Here is a 22,658-nt window from a genome sequence, read left to right on the forward strand (position 1 = left end):
AGATAGGAGTGGGAGGAGGTAATCAGTTGGCAGGAGAGACAGAGTGCATTGGCAGAGCGAAGAGGACGGGTGGGAATGTAAAGAGAGATAAGATCAGAGATGTAAGAGGGAGAAGAGTGGGTGAGGGCTTTGTAGGTGGGTTCAGTATGGTATGCCGGCGGCCGGGCTCCCGGCGGCCAGCATACGGGCGCCAGGAGCCCGACCGCCGGCTTACCGACAGTGTGGTTAGCGCAAATGAGCCCCTTGCGGGCTCGCTGCGCTCGCCACGCTGTTTTATTCTCCCTCCAGGGGGGTTGTGGACCCCCACGAGAGAGAATAAGTGTCGGTATGCCGGCTGTCGGGATTCCGGCGCCGGTATACTGTGCGCCGGGATCCCGTCAGTCGGTATACTGAAGACCACCCTTGTAGGTGAGTGTGAGAATCTTGAATTGGATTCTGAATCTTCTAAATGCATTTAAATGAGGTTTCTCGTGGCCACGTACAGTATATGGAACCTTTTGTGAAACAAAATACACAAACAAATCATGAAAAATATCAGAGTCTTTTCTTCAACAAGTAGATCTTACTAACGTTGGAGCTCATTTACATTTGGATGTAAGTCATATTTATGACACGACTCTCAGATGTAGCAGTACACGTCCGCGCTGATAGGTGTTACTGTCACAATCTCCCTGAAATGCATTTACAAAAGTACTCAAGTATGCTGGTGTTGTGTCTGGAGAGAGTGATCTATATGTAATCTGTATCTATGTCTGTAATACACTACAGTCAATGATATAATCAACACAGTGCTGTGTAGATAAGGAAGGTTCAATAGTACGAGGGAGTGTACACAAAGATCTGACGGCCACTAGCTCAGGGACCCGCCCTATCCCTCTAGTGGACCCGCCCTATCCCTCTAGTGGACCCGCCCTATCCCTTAGTCCCAGCTCTTACAGAATAGCCTAAAATCCTGTAGACTAGCTCTGCAGCCATGGGGAAACTGCTGAAACTAACCTTGATAGGACTCTTCCTGGCTTTTCTAGGGGAGAGGATATTACAAGTCACGTAAGTTTTACTTTTTCAGTTGAAGCTTCTTTTCAACTTCTAAAGACCAGATAACTTTTTGCATTGTAACCTGTTCCTTGCATAGGGCAAAATGTAGGTGTTTGAACTTTGTCTAATACTGCTCAATAACTTGTTACTTTATAAATCGCAGATAATAGCAATATAGAGAGAATTGCACTTTATACTCAAATTGCAAAGTTGATCCTTACACATTTTATAGCTTACTTTTCAGTATTATCACTGTGCAGACAGTCCCTGGAAACGAAAGGCAGCAATTATATTGCACCTTTGTGAATAATGTTATGTTCATGAGCCAAGTGTTGCACAGTAATTGCAGGGGAATGCAACCTGGGACTCTTTAACTAGGCTGAAGTTAGCTTCTTATTCAGCCAGCTTCTTATTCACTTCTTATTCAAGCTCTAGCTTCTTATTCACTTCGTATTCGAACTCCAGCTTCTTATTCAGATTATTCAGTTTTGCAAGGGTTAATGAGTCTTCTGTCACAAATTTGACACCTGAAATCAACAGAGTAGGGTCCCTTGCATATGACCTAGTGTTCACTCTAGGATTTTTTTAGGGCAGGGTGCTGATCACGGGTAGGGCACATTTTTCATTCGGGAGGGCACATTTTTCAGTTAGAAGGGCAAAATTAGGTACATACTATAATGCTTGGTCCTCCCATTCCCACATGATAAAGAATGGGCAGTGCGCGCCAAAGGCGCGCAGCAAAAATTTAGGGGCTTTGTTTTTCGTGGGGAAGGGGCATGGCCACATAATAGTGGCAATTCACATTACACCACACAGTAGTGCAGCTAATACACACTGCACCAGGTAGAACCTCCTATACACACTGCGACAGGTAGAGCACGTTATACATATTGCGCCAGGCAGAGCACATTCTACACTTTGCGACAGGCAGAGCACGTTATACACATTGCGCCAGGTAGAGAGCACTGAGACACATTGCGCCAGGTAGAGAGCACTGAGACACATTGCGCCAGGTAGAGAGCACTGAGACACATTGCGCCAGGTAGAGAGCACTGAGACACACTGCACCAGGTAGAGAGCACTGAGACACACTGCACCAGGTAGAGAGCACTGAGACACACTGCACCAGGTAGAGAGCACTGAGACACACTGCACCAGGTAGAGAGCACTGAGACACACTGCACCAGGTAGAGAGCACTGAGACACACTGCACCAGGTAGAGAGCACTGAGACACACTGCACCAGGTAGAGAGCACCGAGAAACATTGCACCAGGTAGAGAGCACCGAGAAACATTGCACCAGGTAGAGAGCACATTATACACATTGCACCAGGTAGAGAGCACGTTATACACACTGCACCAGGTAGAGAGCACTGAGAAACACTGCACCAGGTAGAGAGCACTGAGACACACTGCACCAGGTAGAGAGCACCGAGAAACATTGCACCAGGTAGAGAGCACCGAGAAACATTGCACCAGGTAGAGAGCACCGAGAAACATTGCACCAGGTAGAGAGCACCGAGAAACATTGCACCAGGTAGAGAGCACCGAGAAACATTGCACCAGGTAGAGAGCACCGAGAAACATTGCACCAGGTAGAGAGCACTGAGACACATTGCACCAGGTAGAGAGCACTGAGAAACATTGCACCAGGTAGAGAGCACATTATACACATTGCACCAGGTAGAGAGCACTGAGACACATTGCACCAGGTAGAGAGCACTGAGAAACATTGCACCAGGTAGAGAGCACGTTATACACATTGCACCAGGTAGAGAGCACTGAGAAACACTGCACCAGGTAGAGAGCACTGAGAAACATTGCACCAGGTAGAGAGCACGTTATACACATTGCACCAGGTAGAGAGCACTGATAAACATTGCACCAGGTAGAGAGCACTGAGAAACATTGCACCAGGTATAAAGCACTGAGAAACACTGCACCAGGTAGAGAGTACTGAGACACATTGCACCAGGTAGAGAGCACTGAGACACATTGCACCAGGTAGAGAGCACTGAGAAACATTGCACCAGGTAGAGAGCACATTATACACATTGCACCAGGTAGAGAGCACTGAGACACATTGCACCAGGTAGAGAGCACTGAGAAACATTGCACCAGGTAGAGAGCACGTTATACACATTGCACCAGGTAGAGAGCACTGAGAAACACTGCACCAGGTAGAGAGCACTGAGACACATTGCACCAGGTAGAGAGCACTGAGACACATTGCACCAGGTAGAGAGCACTGAGAAACACTGCACCAGGTAGAGAGCACTGAGAAACATTGCACCAGGTAGAGAGCACTGAGACACATTGCACCAGGTAGAGAGCACTGAGAAACATTGCACCAAGTAGAGAGCACTGAGAAACATTGCACCAGGTAGAGAGCACTGAGAAACATTGCACCAGGTAGAGAGCACTGAGAAACATTGCACCAGGTAGAGAGCACTGAGAAACATTGCACCAGGTAGAGAGCACTGAGAAACATTGCACCAGGTAGAGAGCACTGAGAAACATTGCACCAGGTAGAGAGCACTGAGACACATTTCACTAGGTAGAGAGCACTGAGAAACATTGCACCAGGTAGAGAGCACTGAGAAACATTGCACCAGGTAGAGAGCACTGAGAAACATTGCACCAGGTAGAGAGCACTGAGAAACATTGCACCAGGTAGAGAGCACTGAGACACATTGCACCAGGTAGAGAGCACTGAGACACATTGCACCAGGTAGAGAGCACTGAGACACATTGCACCAGGTAGAGAGCACTGAGAAACATTGCACCAGGTAGAGAGCACTGAGACACATTGCACCAGGTAGAGAGCACTGAGAAACATTGCACCAGGTAGAGAGCACTGAGAAACATTGCACCAGGTAGAGAGCACTGAGAAACATTGCACCAGGAAGAGAGCACTGAGAAACATTGCACCAGGTAGAGAGCACAAGACACACTGCACCAGGTAGGGCACATTTTTGATCTCCGCTTTTTTTGTGCCAATCTTACATACTGGGGGCTGATGCTGCGGGTCCCCCCTCACACATCGCGGAGCTGGTTGAAAATGGCCACCACAGTGATCCATGTACACAGAGGAGGGAGGGCTGGGTTTGTCTCGGCGGGAGAGGCAAACCCAACCCTCCTGTCTCATCAGATCATGAGCAGACCTATAGTCTGCTCACAGAGGAGGGGAGCTGCGACGGCTGACAGCTAAGGACGGGTGGGACGAGGCGGGTGGGACGCGGAGGTCTCTGTCTCTCATGCAGGGAGACACAGTGATCGCGCTGAGCCAAAAAAAAAGTGGGTCGCAGGGACCCCTCAGTTTTAAAAATGTGGGTCCTACTTCAGTTTCTGGGTCCCATAGCAACGTATGCTTTTGAGATCTCCTTATGCCTCCCCACATAGCATTAGACCACCCCACATGGTAGATAGCAGTTATGGCAGTATTGGGGGGCAAATAGAGGGTTAGGTGCAGGTAGTGCTGTAGGCAATGTTAGGGGTAGGGAGGCATCAGTACCCAGGATTCGGTGCTTCCTGCTCCCCGTCAACTTTTAAGATCAGCTTCTCTGTGTCCTTGTTGAAGCCCTACCGCTATAACACGAGGTGTGTGCGTATGCTGGGCACTGTCTGAGTATGGGGTGTGTGCGTATGCTGGGCACTGCTTTGGTTTGGGGATTGTTTGTGTGTATGCTGAGCACTGTGTGGGTGTGGCAGTTGTGTCTATGCTGAGCACTGTGTGTGGATATGGGAGTTTATGTATGCTGGTCACTGTGTATAGGGGGATGTATCCTGGGCACTGTGGGTATGGAGTACCAATATGCTAGGCGCTTTGGGAAGGGGTGGGGGGGGGGGGGGGGGAATGAGCAATGTGTGGGTATGGGTTGTGCGTATGATGGCCACTGTGCGGGTGTGTGGGTATAGAGGGTGCTATGAGCATTGTAATTGTGTATAATGAGTACTGTGTGGGTATAGAGCATTATGAGAGCTGTGGGGGGTGTATAATGGGCACTGTGTGGTATAGGGGTGTGCATATGATGGGCGCTGTGTGGTATAGGGGTGTGCATATGATGGGCGCTGTGTGGTATGGGTGTGCTTATGATGGTCACTATGGGGGTGTGCATACTGGACATTGTGTGGGTTTAGAGGGTTTTATGAGCTCTGGCGGGTGTATAATGAGCACTGTGTGGGCATGGGGTGTGTGTATGATGGGCACTGTGGGGGTGTGAATACTGAGCACTGTGTGGGTATGGGGGTGTTTATAATGGGCACTGTGTGGGTATGTGGGGTATAATGGGTGCAGTAGTGGTGGTAGCAGGGGACAGGATAGGTGCAGTAGTGGTGGTATCAGGGGGCAGGATGGGTGCAGTAGTGGTAGGGGGTAGGATAGGTGCAGTAGTGGTAGCAGGGGGGTAAGATAGGTGCAGCAGTGGTAGGAGGCAGGATGGGTGCAGTAGTGGTAGGGGGTAGGATAGGTGCAGTAGTGGTAGCAGGGGGGTAAGATAGGTGCAGCAGTGGTAGGAGGCAGGATGGGTGCAGTAGTGGTAGGGGGTAGGATAGGTGCAGTAGTGGTAGCAGGGGGGTAAGATAGGTGCAGCAGTGGTAGGAGGCAGGATGGGTGCAGTAGTGGTAGGGGGTAGGATAGGTGCAGTAGTGGTAGCAGGGGGTAAGATAGGTGCAGTAGTGGTAGGGGGTAGGATAGGTGCAGTAGTGGTAGGATGCAGGATGGGTGCAGTAGTGGTAGGATGCAGGATGGGTGCAGTAGTGGTAGGGGGTAGGATAGGTGCAGTAGTGGTAGCAGGGGGTAAGATAGGTGCAGCAGTGGTAGGAGGCAGGATGGGTGCAGTAGGGGTGGTAGCAGGGGGCAGGATGGGTGCAGTAGTGGTAGCAGGGGGCAGGATGTGTGCACTAGTAGTTGGGACGCTGGGGGAATAAGATCAGCGTAACAGGAAGCGCCCTCACAGGTATAATGTGCAGGTATTGGCCATGTTATTAAAGAAATATAGGAAAAGCCCGCCCGCACGTTTGTGAAACTAAAGATTTATCACCATTCCCCCAGGTCGCAGCGCTCTGACCTCTTGGTACTTTGCGGTCGTGGTGCCCGACTGCACTGACATGTCCCGCTCGGCCCCAGCTCATGTTCTCTGCAGCAGACCCACTGGGCTGCCCGTGGTGAAGGCGCTCCTCTCCTTCTCCTCGGCTCCCTCCTGCATCTTCCATTCTCCTGTCATCGTGATGTCCGCGCCCGGTTGCCACCAGCACATTCAATGGGTTGGAGATCAGTGCAGGGAGGAGGGACCGACGTCTCAGGTGGCGCTTGGATTGGGAGACGCTGCCGGCAGCGATTGGATGTTGAGAAGCTGCCGGCGGCTATTGGCTGGTGAGGCAGGGCTTGGGGATTTCTATTGGCTGTGAGGCGGCGGTCAGCAAAAAAACCGCGTCCTGCGGGACCCGCTCACTTTTAAAATCCGAGTCCCTCTTTGCGATCACTGCAGTGTGGTTAATGTGTCCGGCGGGCAGCAAAGTGCGGGGCGGGAGGGCGCACACAAACGGGCAGGGCGGCATTCAGGTGTCTAAAAAAGGGCAGGGCGCAGCGCCCTGTGAAAGACACCTAGAGTGAACACTATGACCCACTTGTATTTTGCCTGGCCCAACACTGTTTTGGGCATGAAATACACTGGCAAAGTGGGCACACACAGCATATTTTACCATTTTGAATAAGTAGCTGTAGTTTTGCAAGGGTTAACCAGTCTTGGGCCACAAATTTGACACCTGAAATCAACAGAGTAGGGTCCCTTGCATATGACCCACTTGTATTTTGCCTGGCCCAACACTGTTTTGGGCATGAAATACACTGGCAAAGTGGGCACACACCATATTTTGCCATTTTGAATAAGTAGCTGTAGTTTTGCAAGGGTTAACTAGTCTTGGGCCACAAATTTGACACCTGAGACTGGAGGAGGCTGCACAGGAGAGAGCTCTTAGGCCCTGGTCCTTTTCTGAAGCCTGCAGTGTTTCCCCTGGGAGCCTCCCAGGGGAGGATGGATCCTCCTGGGGAGGACGATGACGGCGAGTCCCGGGCTGCTGGGCCCGAAGGAGGCCCCAGGATTTCTGGCCTGCATACAGCTGTGGAAGTTCCAGCATTGGGAGATTCGGTCAGTGTGACAGCCCCAGTGATTGTGGACCCTGTGAAGAAACGGGATCCCCAACTGGTGACCCCCAAACCATGGGACGCTGGTTCTCCAGGTGAGGAAACCCGGGGGGGTGATATGGCGAAGGTATCTGCCTGTGGTGAAGCGGGGGATGCTGTGGTCTCTGATAGCAGCTCAGAATCCTCTATGGATAAATATGTGAATATGAGCCTGGAAGATTTAAAAACGCAGCAGTCTCGTTTAACCTCTCGTCTTTCCCTCAAGAGAAGGAAACGAAATACTTGTAGCAGTCGTGAGAGAGCTCTCCTAAAGGATGAGATTTGGGAGCTAAGTACTAGCCTGGCTGCAGTAAAGGAAAGAATTAAAGTATTAAAGTGTTATGTAATCTGGCTCTTTCTCAGGAGAAAGAAGTGTTGATAAAGTCCTTACCTGAGCAGGATTGTGGGGGCAGTAGCAGCTCGGTCCCAGCAGTTTCTGTGGCTGCATCAGCATTGTGTAGTCAGGTACTGTCTCAGGGGAAAAAGGAGTTGCAGGAATCTCTGCCTGAACAGGATGGCGGTGGCGGCCTGGTCCTGGCAAGTTCAGTAGCGGCATCAGAGCCTCCAGTGGAGTGTATGGAGGTGGGAGTCCAGCCTATGGAGAAGGAAGTGGCTGTCGGGAGCTGTGATGGAAGTGATGTTTCTAAGATCGTGCATGATGCTGCAGATATCGTGGAAAGGCCAATGATGGCAGTATCTGGTGGCTTCCAAACGGGGGAGGCATCTCTCCTGGAGGGAGTGCTGGGTGGTGATGGTGCAGGGGGCGTGGCGGTTGCTGGGGTAATGGCAGATGCTGGGACTTTTGTGACTGTCGCTGCTCCCTGTGGACTTGTCCCCGAAACGCTCGCCTCTAAAGTTGCAGGTGTGGGTGCGGCGCGGGCCGTGGTTGATGCTGAGGCTGGCCATCCCTGTAAGCCTGCGGTGGCTGGCTCTGGCTTAGTCACCGTGGTGGCTGAGGGAGGCGGGGCCAAAGACGCATCGGGTATGACATCGCAGGTGACATCATTACCCACATCGATGGGTGTTTCAAAGTATGAAGCTGCGCCGAAAGAGGAGCAGAAATTGGCTCAAGGACTGCCAGCTGTAGATAAGAGCAAATTAACCCCTGAAGAAGTTATGTTGGTAGAAACTATATATGGTAACATGGATATGCCGGTGAGGGCTCTAGCAGCTGTGAATTTGTTTCAGGCGAACCAGGCCAGGATGACTGGTGGGGTGGGGAGTGTGGGAATAGGGGCTGGTAGCGGTCTGGCACCTGAAGGGCTCCCTGTAACTCCCTCTGAGGTTAGGCCGGGTGCTGGTTCATATGCTAATTCTTTGGCGGTTCCAGGTCGGCCGAGTGCTGGTCCTCAGTTCGGGGTGAGTGGGGGTCAGCCCATAAAAAGAAGGAATGTGGTGCAGTTCAGATGGGTAGAGGATGGGGAGGCTCCTTCGAAGTCGGAGTTCTTAGGTATGATCTTCTCACTGGGGTTTGAGGCTGCAGATCTTTTCGCATGCATTCACCCAGTGAGAACTCCAGATTTCGACCTGAGCTTCCTCTCCCTGAATGGCCTGCAGGCCTTTGGCTCCCGTTGGGAGAAAAACAAGATGAAGGAACCATATTGTTTTTTCAAAGCCCATACCATCACGAGGCAGGACAGGGTTAAGATCACTGTGTTGGTGCGTAACGAATCACTGCCCCCTGCTGATATTATATATTGGTTGTCTAGGTCTTGTACAGTACTCTCTCCTTTGGTAAAGTTTGATCATACTAGGGGGGTCTGGGGTGGTGCCTATTCGGCCTTAGTGAGGTTACACCAGGTAGGGGCTGAGACTAGACACATACCTTCCGACGCTTACATTGGCCGTGATTGGCTCCAGTGTTTTTACCCTGGGCAACCCAGAACCTGTCATAAGTGTGGTTACTTTCGTCACCTCAGTAGCGATTGTGGGGTGATTAAATGTGCTTTGTGTGGCCAGTTGGGGCATGGGTCCCGGGAATGCAGCAAGGTCAGGTGTAATCTTTGCGGTACAGTTGGTCATCCCTACAGTCGATGCCCTAAGGCTTCGCATAATTATAGTGCAGGGGTGGAAGAAGTGGTGCCGGAGGTTGGTCCTGGTCGCGAAAGTAGCGTACCGGTTACTGTGCAGCATCAGGACATCTCGAAGAGAATAGAAGATGGTGGGAAAGAGAAGGTTCAGCCTGAAAAGGGGGAGGCATCCTTTCAGATCATCAATAAAGGGAGGAGGAGGAAGCCTAAAAAAAAAGGAGGTAGATTTTATTTGCTCAAATAGTTTCGATGTCCTGTCTTCTTCTGATGATGAAGAAGAGGGGGAGGTGGTCATGGTTGGGGGAAAAGAATTAGTTTTTGTCCCAAATGTCTCAAAAAATAGAAAGCCAAAGCAGGCCTCTAATCTGTCAGTTGCTGGGAAGGAGATTGTAGCTAAGCATAAACAGGGAAAAATGGGACAAGGTAAAGCCCAAAGCAAAACTAAGCACTTGGAAAGAAATGGTTCTCAGGGGGAGCTGGAGTGGGACCCTGTGGGGATAGAGTTGAGCCAGGCTGTAGGATCCCTATTAGACGTGGTTGAAGTAGCTCAGTGTCCAGAAGGGGAAGTCCCTCATTCTTCAGATGAGGTGTTGGTGGTTGATGAAACTCCTGGGTCCCCTGGTGGGGGTGGTCCCGGAGGCGGCTCCTTTATTAGTACCCCAAGGGCTCCTGATCCGGATCCTCCCCCGGACGAGGTGGTAAAGGTGGAGGGGTGTGTTGTTGGGGAGGGGATTGGTAGGAAGGGGTCCGAGAGTCTACTTAGTGAGACTGTGGTCCCTGTTGCTGATAGTGTGAGTGAGGGGGAGGAGGAAGAGATCTCCCTGTCTGACGAGGATGCTATCCCTTTTGGGGTGGCATGTAAAAGAGTTGGATCCTCGGATGAGGACTCTAAAAGACAAGCAAAGAAAAAGTGAATGGGATCCTACTTCTATAATCCAAGAAACATGGATCCCCAACCTATGCGATGTGCCACCATTAATGTGGCTTCCGTGTTTTCCGAACGTGCTCGTTTCTTGGCCTTTGATTTTTTCAACACGGTTGATGTTGATTTTTTATTTTTGCAGGAGACCAGGATAGGTGACCTGGCCACACTTCATCGGGCCAAGGGTCAGTGGAGGCGTGGGATTTCCTTCTGGTCTCTTGCGGCCGAGCCGTACGGTGGGTTGGCAGTGCTTTTTACTGATATGGTAAACGTGCACAGGATTATAGAATTACAGGTAGGTAGGTGCATGGTTTTGGATGTCAACCTGAGAGGACATGCCCTGAGATTAATAAACATCTATGGGCCCCAAACAGCTTGGGACAGGAAATGTCTTTTCAGGGAGATAAAACCGTTTCTCTTTACGGCCCGGCAGATCATCTTTGGCGGTGATTTTAACACCGTCATTAGTCCAAAAGATAGGGGAGTCACAAAGATGACCCTGGGCTATGATTCCAATTTTTTAGTTAGCATGATTAGAGAGGCTGGTCTGGTCGATGTGCATGTTTGCCATTTCCCAGACCTCACTGGTTTCACCTATGATTGTGGTAGCCGTAGTTCTAGGATAGATAGTTTTTTTGTTAAGGAGTCCTCGAAAACTTTGCCTCCTGAGACAAAGCCAGTAGAGTTCTCCGACCACGTTTTTCTGTGTGTTGCTTTGAACGTCTCAGAAACTCCTCAGAAAGGGAGGGGCCTTTGGCGTTTGAATTCCGGGCTCCTGAAGGAGGAGGGAGTTAGACAGTCCTTTAGAGACTTTTTTCAACTGCAGGAAGCACTTCTGGAGGCTGGTTGGAGTAGAGTGTAAAAAGAGGACTCAGTTTTTTTCAAAGGCTGGTAGCCAGGAGAAACTTGACAAAAAGATGTATCTCCCAGAGCCTGAGAAAGGAACTAGAATTCTTGATCTCTGGGCGTGGGGATTGTGGGGAAATCTCCCGGGTGAAGGCTCAGATGAGAGAATATCAGTATGATCCTCTGGCTTCTTTGATTTTGGAGAGGGATTATGGAAAATACCACTCGCCTGATCCCTACCAGAGTTGCAGAAAATCAGTTGATTTGAGGGAGGTCCGGGGCCTGTTTGATGACCAGGGTACTCTTCATGGAGACAGGGAGGGTATTTTGGGAGTCATCAGGTCTTATTACTCCGACCTTTTGTCTGAGCAGCCACTCATTAGAGAGAGGATGGATCGGTTCCTGGGGGAGACACCTGGGCTTGAGCAGCCTGATCCTTCTTTTGACTCTTTGGGTAATGATGTGACAGTGGAGGAGGTCAAGAAGGCTATAGACGGTTTGTCTATAAAAAAATCTCCAGGCCTAGATGGGTTAACATCTGAATTTTTTAAAGTTTTCTCAGACATCTTGGCTCCTCGTCTTGTAGAGGTATTTAATGAAAGCCTGGGTGAGGGAGTGCTCCCTCCCTCTATGAGATCCTCTGCTCTCATATTATTGTCTAAAGGTAAGGACCCAGCCCGTATTGAGAATTGGCGCCCCATCGCTCTTCTCAATACAGACAGAAAGATTCTGGCAAAGGTACTCTTTAATCGGCTGATGGAAGTTTCCGGACTGTTACTTTCCCCGTCTCAGCATTGCACTGTAAAGGGTCGAAGCACCTTTAGTGCTGTCCTTGGCATCCGGGAGGCCGTGGAGCAATGTCGTGCTGAAAAATGGGTTAAGTATTTGCTGGCATTGGACCAGGCCAAGGCTTTTGACCGGGTTAATCATCAGTACCTGTGGGCTGTGCTGGAAAGGTATGGTCTTCCAGTAAGGGTGGTAGATTGGCTACGTGTCATTTACAATCAGGCTGAGAGCTTCCCGCTTGTCAATGGTTGGGTTGGGCCCACGTTTTCGGTTGACTCGGGTGTCCGTCAGTGGTGTCCCCTGAGCCCCCTTCTGTACGTATTCGCAATTGACCCCTTTGTGCGGAGGATTGAGTGCGGTACTGTTGCAGGGGTGCAGCTGGGCCCTGGGCTACCACTGAGGGTGGCGGCCTAAGCGGATGACGTTACTGTGGTTGTGTCGTCTGTGGCAGAGACGCGTGACATGGAACGTCTTATCTGCGAGTATTCTGAGGCTTCGTGCTCCAGGATCAATCAGGACAAGTGTGAAGCTTTCTGGATGGGGGAGGAAGGTGACGAGTTTGCCCTTCCGGATAGTCTCCCCCGCGCCAGTCCAGAGATAAAAGTTCTAGGTATTAAATTTGGCCGTGGTGATTATGCCACTCAAAATTGGGATAAGAGGCTGGAAGATGCTACAAGAAAGGTGCACTCCTGGAGAGGGTGGCAGCTCTCTTTCAGGGAAAGGGTTGATTTGTGCAAAACCTACTTGGTTCCGCTTTTCTTGTATGTCAGTTATGTGTGCTTTTTGCCACAATCTTTGTGGACCAGGATGTATTCTTTATTCTTCCTGATGTTATGGGGGAATAGAATGAATCTGGTCAAGAGAGGGATTACCTACAGATCGAGAGAACAAGGGGGGCTGTGTATGGTCAACCCTGTAGTGTTTTTCGCTACAACTTTTTTAAAGCTAAATCTAGGGAGTTTGTTTCTAGAAACTCCCCCTCGATGGGTAGAAAGTTTAAGGGCCTGGGTGTCTCACTTCCTCGGGTTATGGATGGATGGTGGCCGAGTAAAAACCCTTGGAGTCCGGCATGGCTACCTCCCGATCTACGTTATACTGTGCTTGAAGATGACAAGGCTTTGGGGGCTGGAGGTGGGTGAAGTCAAAAACTTCTCAAGAAGGGAGTTGGAGAGAAGAATTTTGCAGACTCACTTCTATGCTCCGCTGTCATTAAGGGACTGCCCGGGCAATGTCTGCTCAGATGGGTTGTCTCTGATTAATTCTCAGAGAATCCCACTGAAGTTCAGAGATATTGCCTGGCTTTCCTTCCAAGGGAGACTTTATGTGCGGGGTAATCTCAAGTGCCGATGATCGTGGTTGCCCACGTGAGGAATGTCTAGGGGAGGAGGAGACAATGGACCACTTCCTCCTTGAGTGTCCCTTCAATATAAAGGTTTGTAAAGCGGTTTCAAGGGCCTTACGCATCCCGTGCCTTTCGGGGCATAGTTACCCTGAGTGGGTTTATGGGACGTTCAAAGGGTATAAAGGATATGATTTAACCACAATTTTTTTAGTTAGTTTAGCAGTTAGGTTTCACACATGGGGTGCACGGTGTCCGGTTTCCCTCAGAGCAAAGGTCCTCCCCTGTGAAGTGGTGGTGGGAAATATTCTACACGAGATCAGGGGGATGATGGATATGGACAAGAGGAGGTTGGATGCTGTCGAGTGGTCCAGGCTCTGGCGCCACTTGAAACCCCCTTGAGTGGGTAGCAGAAATCCTTTTCTTGTTCATCTTTTGGCTTTCTGTTCTTCACCTCCCCGTAGATTTTATTTTTCTGGTTCTTTTGTTGAGACGGTTTACATGTGGCTAAAAGGTTTCATTCATTTTTTCATTGCTTCTGGTTATGATGTGTATTGTTTGTATAGTAGGTTGGTTTTGTCTAGATGATATATGTTAAGCTGTACTGACAGTATGTGCAGCCATACAAGCTTTGTTGATTTCTGTTTGGTTAGCTAGACAACAATTCAGTGTATACTGTGTGTCTTGTTTTATGAATTTTACCATATTTATATAATATATGTTGCAATTTTCTTAATAAAAAGATACCCACTTGTATTTTGCCTGGTCCAATGCTGTTTTGGCCATGAAATACACTGGCAAAGTGGGCACAAACACCATTTTATAAATTGCCATTTTGAATAAGTAGCTGTAGTTTTGCAAGGGTTAACTAGTCTTGAGCCACAAATTTGACACCTGAAATCAACAGAGGGTGGTCACTTTACATATCACCCACTTGTATTTTGTTTGGCCCAACGCTGTTTTGGGCATGAAATACACTGGCAAAGTGGGCACACACACCATATTTTGCCATTTTGAATAAGTAGCTGTAGTTTTGCAAGGGTTAACTAGTCTTGGGCCACAAATTTGACACCTGAAATCAACAGAGGGTGGTCACTTACATATGACCCACTTGTATTTTGCCTGGCCCAATGCTGTTTTGGGCATGAAATACACTGGCAAAGTGGGCACAAACACCATTTTATAAATTGTCACTTTGAATAAGTAGCTGTAGTTTTGCAAGGGTTAAACAGAAGAACAGGAGGGGTGTTGTAGGTGCACTGTCTCTAGCATTACTGATATCATACAGCTTAGCATATAATAAATAGTGGAGTTTAGTTATGTATTGATCAATGCATGAAGCTGCAGCCCCGCGGCAAGGGACTCCACTCTGCTGCAGTACCTAACACTATAGGGGTTCAAACCTAGGGCACGGGACCCCCCAAAAAACCACAGCCAAGAAACCCCAGGGCATCGCAGGGAATAATTATGTGTAGTGAGGATTAAGGGATAGGTGAGAAAAAAAGGGGTGTTATGGGGTGAATTTATATAAGTGAAAAAAATGTGTAACATGTATAATAAACAAACGGTGAAAGTGCCAAATTAAATGTAAAGCTGCGATGCCCTGTTGTCGCCCAGCCACGGCAGTCCAGGAGGCCCCGTACCCCAGGAGCCACCCCATTTCTGACCTATTGTTCAGAATAATTGGACTTGCCTAGAATTGTGCCATATTCACAAGTGCAGTCATGCTAGGTACCCTAGTTAAAATAAATGAGGGTCAGGTGCGGGTGGGTGCAAGTCTAAGAATGAAGGTGTCTCACTCCTTCAGGTGTGTCTATACAAAACACTTTTAGTTTGCTAGGGAGGGGCCTTAGACTGCACACCTATAGCTGCCAGTAATGTGAGGTGCTACCTACTGAGACTTGTAGTTCTACAGAAGAAAAGGGGGGGGGGGGGGTTGTAGGTGCACTGTCTCTAGCATTACTGATATCATACAGCTTAGCATATAATAAATAGTGGAGTTTAGTTATGAATTGATCAATGCATGAAGCTGCAGCCCCGCGGCAAGGGACTCCACTCTGCTGCAGGGGTTCAAACCTAGGGCACGGGACCCCCCAAAAAACCACAGCCAAGCAACCCCAGGGCATCGCAGGGAATAATTATGTGTAGTGAGAAGGATTAAGGGATAGGTGAGAAAAAAAATAAGAATTTACTCACCGGTAATTCTATTTCTCGTAGTCCGTAGTGGATGCTGGGAACTCCGTAAGGACCATAGGGAATTGCGGCTTCGCAGGAGACTGGGCACAACTAAGAAAGATTTAGGACTACCTGGTGTGCACTGGCTCCTCCCTCTATGCCCCTCCTCCAGACCTCAGTTAGGATACTGTTCCCGGAAGAGCTGACACAATAAGGAAAGGATTTTGGAATCCTGGGTAAGACTCATACCAGCCACACCAATCACACCGTATAACTCGTGATACTATACCCAGTTAACAGTATGAAAAATAACTGAGCCTCTCAACAGATGTCTCTAAACAATAACCCTTTAGTTAGGCAATAACTATATACAAGTATTGCAGACAATCCGCACTTGGGATGGGCACCCAGCATCCACTACGGACTACGAGAAATAGAATTACCGGTGAGTAAATTCTTATTTTCTCTGACGTCCTAGTGGATGCTGGGAACTCCGTAAGGGCCATGGGGATTATACCAAAGCTCCCAAACGGGCGGGAGAGTGCGGATGACTCTGCAGCACCGAATGAGCAAAAGCAAGGTCCTCCTCAGCCAGGGTATCAAACTTGTAGAACTTAGCAAACGTGTTTGAACCCGACCAAGTAGCAGCTCGGTAAAGTTGTAAAGCCGAGACCCCTCGGGCAGCCGCCCAAGAAGAGCCCACTTTCCTCGTGGAATGGGCTTTTACAGATTTAGGATGCGGCAGTCCAGCCGCAGAATGTGCAAGTTGAATCGTACTACAGATCCAGCAAGCAATAGACTGCTTTGAAGCAGGAGCACCCAGCTTGTTGGGCGCATACAGGATAAATAGCGAGTCAGTTTTCCTGACTGCAGCCGTCCTGGAAACATAAATTTTCAGGGCCCTGACCACGTCCAGCAACTTGGAATCCTCCAAGTCCTTAGTAGCCGCAGGCACCACAATAGGTTGGTTCAAATGAAAAGCAGATACCACCTTAGGAAGAAATTGGGGACGAGTCCTCAATTCTGCCCTATCCATATGGAAAATCAGATAAGGGCTTTTACATGACAAAGCCGCCAATTCTGACACACGCCTGGCCGAAGCCAAGGCCAACAGCATGACCACTTTCCACGTGAGATATTTTAGTTCCACGGTTTTAAGTGGCTCAAACCAATGTGACTTAAGGAAATCCAACACCACGTTGAGATCCCAAGGTGCCACTGGAGGCACAAAAGGGGGCTGAATATGCAGCACACCTTTAACAAACGTCTGAACTTCAGGCAGTAAAGCCAGTTCTTTTTGGAAGAAAATCGACAGAGCTGAAATCTGGTCCTTAATGGAACCTAATTTGAGGCCCATAGTCACCCCTGACTGTAGGAAGTGCAGAAATCGACCCAGCTGAAATTCCTCCGTTGGGGCCCTTCTGGCCTCACACCACGCAACATATTTTCGCCATATGCAGTGATAATGGTTTGCGGTCACCTCCTTCCTAGCTTTAATCAGCGTAGGGATGACCTCCTCCGGAATGCCCTTTTCCTTCAGGATCCGGCGTTCAACCGCCATGCCGTCAAACGCAGTCGCGGTAAGTCTTGGAACAGACAGGGTCCCTGCTGCAGCAGGTCCTGTCTGAGCGGCAGAGGCCATGGGTCCTCTGAGATCATTTCTTGAAGTTCTGGGTACCAAGCTCTTCTTGGCCAATCCGGAACCACAAGTATAGTTCTTACTCCTCTCCTTCTTATTATTCTCAGTACCTTGGGTATGAGAGGCAGAGGAGGGAACACATAAACCGACTGGTACACCCACGGTGTCACTAGAGCGTCCACAGCTATAGCCTGAGGGTCCCTTGACCTGGCGCAATATCTTTTTAGCTTTTTGTTGAGGTGGGACGCCATCATGTCCACCTGTGGCCTTTCCCAACGGTGTACAATCATTTGGAAGACTTCTGGATGAAGTCCCCACTCTCCCGGGTGGAGGTCGTGTCTGCTGAGGAAGTCTGCTTCCCAGTTGTCCACTCCCGGAATGAACACTGCTGACGGTGCTAACACATGATTTTCCGCCCATCGGAGAATCCTTGTGGCTTCTGCCATCGCCATCCTGCTTCTTGTGCCGCCCTGACGATTTACATGGGCGACCGCCGTGATGTTGTCTGACTGTATCAGCACCAGCTGGTGTTGAAGCAGGGGTCTTGCCTGACTTAGGGCATTGTAAATGGCCCTTAGTTCCAGAATATTTATGTGTAGGGAAGTCTCCTGACTTGTCCATAGTCCTTGGAAGTTTCTTCCCTGTGTGACTGCCCCCCAACCTCGAAGGCTGGCATCCGTGGTCACCAGGATCCAGTCCTGTATGCCGAATCTGCGGCCCTCTAGAAGATGAGCACTCTGCAGCCACCACAGTAGCGACACCCTGGCCCTTGGAGACAGGTTTATCAGCCGATGCATCTGAAGATGCGACCCGGACCACTTGTCCAACAGATTCCACTGAAAGATCCTTGCATGGAACCTTCCGAATGGAATTGCTTCGTAAGAAGCCACCATCTTTCCCAGGACTCGCGTGCAGTGGTGCACCGACACCTGTTTTGGTTTTAGGAGGTCTCTGACTAGAGACGATAACTCCTTGGCCTTCTCCTCCGGGAGAAACACTTTTTTCTGTTCTGTGTCTAGAACCATCCCCAGGAACAGTAGACGCGTTGTAGGAACCAGCTGCGACTTTGGAATATTCAGGATCCAGCCGTGCTGTTGTAGCACTTCCCGAGCTAGTGCTACTCCGATCAACAACTGTTCCCTGGACCTCGCCTTTATAAGGAGATCGTCCAAGTACGGGATAATTAAAACTCCCTTTTTCCGAAGGAGTATCATCATTTCGGCCATTATGGACAGACCAAACGGCAACGTCTGGAATTGGTAATGACAGTCCTGTACCACAAATCTGAGGTACTCCTGGTGAGGAGGGTAAATGGGGACATGCAGGTAAGCATCCTTGATGTCCAGTGACACCATGTAATCCCCCTCGTCCAGGCTTGCAATCACCGCTCTGAGCGATTCCATCTTGAACTTGAACCTTCTTATATAAGTGTTCAAAGATTTTAAATTTAAAATGGGTCTCACCGAACCGTCCGGTTTCGGTACCACAAACATTGTGGAATAGTAACCCCGTCCTTGTTGAAGGAGGGGTACCTTGATTATCACCTGCTGAGAATACAGCTTGTGAATCGCCTCCAGCACTGCCTCCCTGTCCGGGGGAGCTGTCGGCAAGGCAGATTTGAGGAAACGGCGAGGGGGAGACGTCTCGAATTCCAGCTTGTACCCCTGAGATACTACCTGTAGAATCCAGGGATCCACCCGTGAACAAGCCCACTGGTTGCTGAAGTTCTTGAGACGGGCCCCCACCGTACCTGGCTCCGCCTGTGGAGCCCCAGCGTCATGCAGTGGACTTAGAGGAAGCGGGGGAGGACTTTTGTTCCTGGGAACTGGCTGTATGTTGCAGCTTTTTCCCTCTACCTCTGCCTCTGGGCAGAAAGGACGCGCCTCTAACCCGCTTACCTTTCTGGGGCCGAAAGGACTGTACCTGATAATACGGTGCTTTCTTTGGCTGTGAGGGAACATGGGGTAAAAATGCTGACTTCCCAGCTGTTGCTGTGGAAACGAGGTCCGAGAGACCATCCCCAAACAACTCCTCACCCTTGTAAGGCAAAACTTCCATGTGCCTTTTAGAATCTGCATCTCCTGTCCACTGCCGAGTCCACAATCCTCTCCTGGCAGAAATGGACATTGCGTTTATTTTAGATGCCAGCCGGCAAATATCCCTCTGTGCATCTCTCATGTATAAGACAGCGTCTTTAATATGCTCTACGGTTAGCAATATAGTGTCCCTTTCTAGGGTATCAATGTTTTCCGACAGGGAATCTGACCACGCAGCTGCAGCACTGCACATCCATGCTGAAGCAATAGCCGGTCTCAGTATAATTCCTGAGTGTGTATATACAGACTTCAGGATAGCCTCCTGCTTCCTATCAGCAGGTTCCTTTAGGGCGGCCGTGTCCGGAGACGGTAGTGCCACCTTCTTTGACAGGCGTGTGAGCGCTTTATCCACCCTAGGGGATGTCTCCCAACGTGACCTATCCTCTGGCGGGAAAGGGTACGCCATTAGTAACTTTTTAGAAATTACCAGTTTCTTATCGGGGGAAGCCCACGCTTCTTCACATACTTCATTTAATTCATCAGAAGGGGGAAAAACCACTGGTAGTTTTTTCTCCCCAAACATAATACCCTTTTTTGTGGTACCTGGGGTAATATCAGAAATGTGCAACACATTCTTCATTGCCGTAATCATGTAACGGGTGGCTCTATTGGAATGTACACTAGTCTCATCATCGTCGACACTGGAGTCAGTATCCGTGTCGACATCTGTGTCTGCCATCTGAGGTAGCGGGCGTTTTAGAGCCCCTGATGGCTTTTGAGACGCCTGGGCAGGCACGAGCTGAGAAGCCCGCTGTCCCACATCTGCTATGTCGTCACTCCTTTTATGTAAGGAGTTGACACTGTCACGTAATTCCTTCCACATGTCCATCCATTCAGGTGTCGACCCCGCAGGGGGTGACATCACATTTATCGGCCCCTGCTCCGCCTCCACATAAGCCTCCTCATCAAACATGTCGACACAGCCGTACCGACACACCGCACACACACAGGGAATGCTCTGAACGAGGACAGGACCCCACAAAGTCCTTTGGGGAGACAGAGAGAGAGTATGCCAGCACACACCAGAGCGCTATATAATGCAGGGATACACACTACACAAGTGATTTTTCCCTATAGCAGCTATATATATATATTATATGCGCCTAAATTTAGTGCCCCCCCCCCTCTTTTTTTACCCTATGTAGTCTGGAAACTGCAGGGGAGAGTCTTGGGAGCGTCCTTCCAGCGGAGCTGTGAGGGAAAATGGCGCCAGTGTGCTGAGGGAGATAGCCCCGCCCCTTTTCCGGCGGACTTCTCCCACTTTTTAAATGTACATTTGGCAGGGGTATTTTACACATATATAGTCTTTATGACTATATTATGTGGTATTTGCCAGCAAGGTACTCTTATTGCAGCCCAGGGCGCCCCCCCCCCCCCCCCAGCGCCCTGCACCCATCAGTGACCGGAGTATGTGGTGTGCATGGGGAGCAATGGCGCACAGCTGCAGTGCTGTGCGCTACCTTGATGAAGACCGAAGTCTTCTGCCGCCGATTTCCAGGAACGTCTTCTTGCTTCTGGCTCTGTAAGGGGGACGGCGGCGCGGCTCCGGGACCGGACGACCGAGGCTGGGCCTGTGTTCGATCCCTCTGGAGCTAATGGTGTCCAGTAGCCTAGAAGCCCAAGCTAGCTGCAAGCAGGTAGGTTCGCTTCTCTCCCCTTAGTCCCACGTAGCAGTGAGTCTGTTGCCAGCAGATCTCACTGAAAATAAAAAACCTAAAATATACTTTTATTTTCTAGGAGCTCAGGAGAGCCCCTAGTGTGCATCCAGCTCGGCCGGGCACAAAATTCTAACTGAGGTCTGGAGGAGGGGCATAGAGGGAGGAGCCAGTGCACACCAGGTAGTCCTAAATCTTTCTTAGTTGTGCCCAGTCTCCTGCGGAGCCGCTATTCCCCATGGTCCTTACGGAGTTCCCAGCATCCACTAGGACGTCAGAGAAAGGGGTGTTATGGGGTGAATTAATATAAGTGAAAAAAATGTGTAACATGTATAATAAACAAACGGTGAAAGTGCCAAATTAAATGTAATGCTGCGATGCCCTGTTGTTGCCCAGCCACGGCAGTCCAGGAGGCCCCGTACCCCAGGAGCCACCCCATTTCTGACCTATTGTTCAGAATAATAATTCTATAGAACTACAAGTCTCAGTAGGTAGCACCTCACATTACTGGCAGCTATAGGTGTGCAGTCTAAGGCCCCTCCCTAGCAAACTAAAAGTGTTTTGTATAGACACACCTGAAGGAGTGAGACACCTTCATTCTTAGACTTGCACCCACCCGCACCTGACCCTCATTTATTTTAACTAGGGTACCTAGCATGACTGCACTTGTGAATATGGCACAATTCTAGGTAAATCCAATTATTCTGAATAATAGGTCAGAAATGGGGTGGCTCCTGGGGTACGGGGCCTCCTGGACTGCCGTGGCTGGGTGACAACAGGGCATCGCAGCATTACATTTAATTTGGCACTTTCACCGTTTGTTTATTATACATGTTACACATTTTTTTCACTTATATTAATTCACCCCATAACACCCCTCTTTTTCTCACCTATCCCTTAATCCTTCTCACTACACATAATTATTCCCTGCGATGCCCTGGGGTTGCTTGGCTGTGGTTTTTTGGGGGGTCCCGTGCCCTAGGTTTGAACCCCTATAGTGTTAGGTACTGCAGCAGAGTGGAGTCCCTTGCCGCGGGGCTGCAGCTTCATGCATTGATCAATACATAACTAAACCCCACTATTTATTATATGCTAAGCTGTATGATATCAGTAATGCTAGAGACAGTGCACCTACAACACCCCCCCTTTTCATCTGTAGAACTACAAGTCTCAGTAGGTAGCACCTCACATTACTGGCAGCTATAGGTGTGCAGTCTAAGGCCCCTCCCTTTGCAAGGGTTAACTAGTCTTGGGCCACAAATTTGACACCTGAAATCAACAGAGGGTGGTCACTTACATATGACCCACTTGTATTTTGCCTGGCCCAATGCTGTTTTGGGCATGAAATCCACTGGCAAAGTGGACACAAACACCATTTTATAAATTACCATTTTGAATAAGTAGCTATAGTTTTGCAAGGGTTAACTAGTCTTGGGCCACAAATTTGACACCTGAAATCAACAAAGCGTGGTCACTTACATATCACCCACTTGTATTTTGCTTGGCCCAACGCTGTTTTGGGCATGAAATACACAGGTAAAGTGGGCACACACACCATAATTTACCATTTTGAATAAGTAGCTGTAGTTTTGCAAGGGTTAACCAGTCTTTGGCCACAAATTTGACCCCTGAAATCAACAGAGGGTGGTCACTTACATTTGACCCACTTGTATTTTGCTTGGCCCTACGCTGTTTTGGCCATGAAATACACTGGCAAAGTGGGCACAAACACCATTTTATAAATTGCCATTTTGAATAAGTAGCTGTAGTTCTGCAAGGGTTAACTAGTCTTGGGCCACAAATTTGACACCTGAAATCAACAGAGAGTGGTCACTTACATGTCACCCACTTGTATTTTGTTTGACTCAACGCTGTTTTGGGCATGACATACACTGGCAAAGTGTACACACACACACACACACACACACACACACACACACACACACACACA

The 22,658-nt window shown here is 49.4% G+C and overlaps 1 protein-coding gene across 1 annotated transcript in view; it reads left to right on the forward strand.

The window, feature by feature from the left end:
- The first annotated feature begins 871 nt into the window (after positions 1-871).
- The window catches only part of LOC134927211 (serum paraoxonase/arylesterase 2-like), a 127,943-nt gene continuing 106,156 nt past the window's right edge, over positions 872-22,658 (forward strand). Inside the window, exon 1 of the mRNA XM_063921371.1 lies at positions 872-1,047. Coding sequence (XP_063777441.1) covers positions 974-1,047 — 74 coding nt within the window. The 5' untranslated portion in view covers positions 872-973. The remainder of the gene's footprint in view (positions 1,048-22,658) is intronic.

Source organism: Pseudophryne corroboree, chromosome 5 (genome assembly GCF_028390025.1).
Source record: "Pseudophryne corroboree isolate aPseCor3 chromosome 5, aPseCor3.hap2, whole genome shotgun sequence".
Lineage (NCBI taxonomy): Eukaryota > Metazoa > Chordata > Amphibia > Anura > Myobatrachidae > Pseudophryne > Pseudophryne corroboree.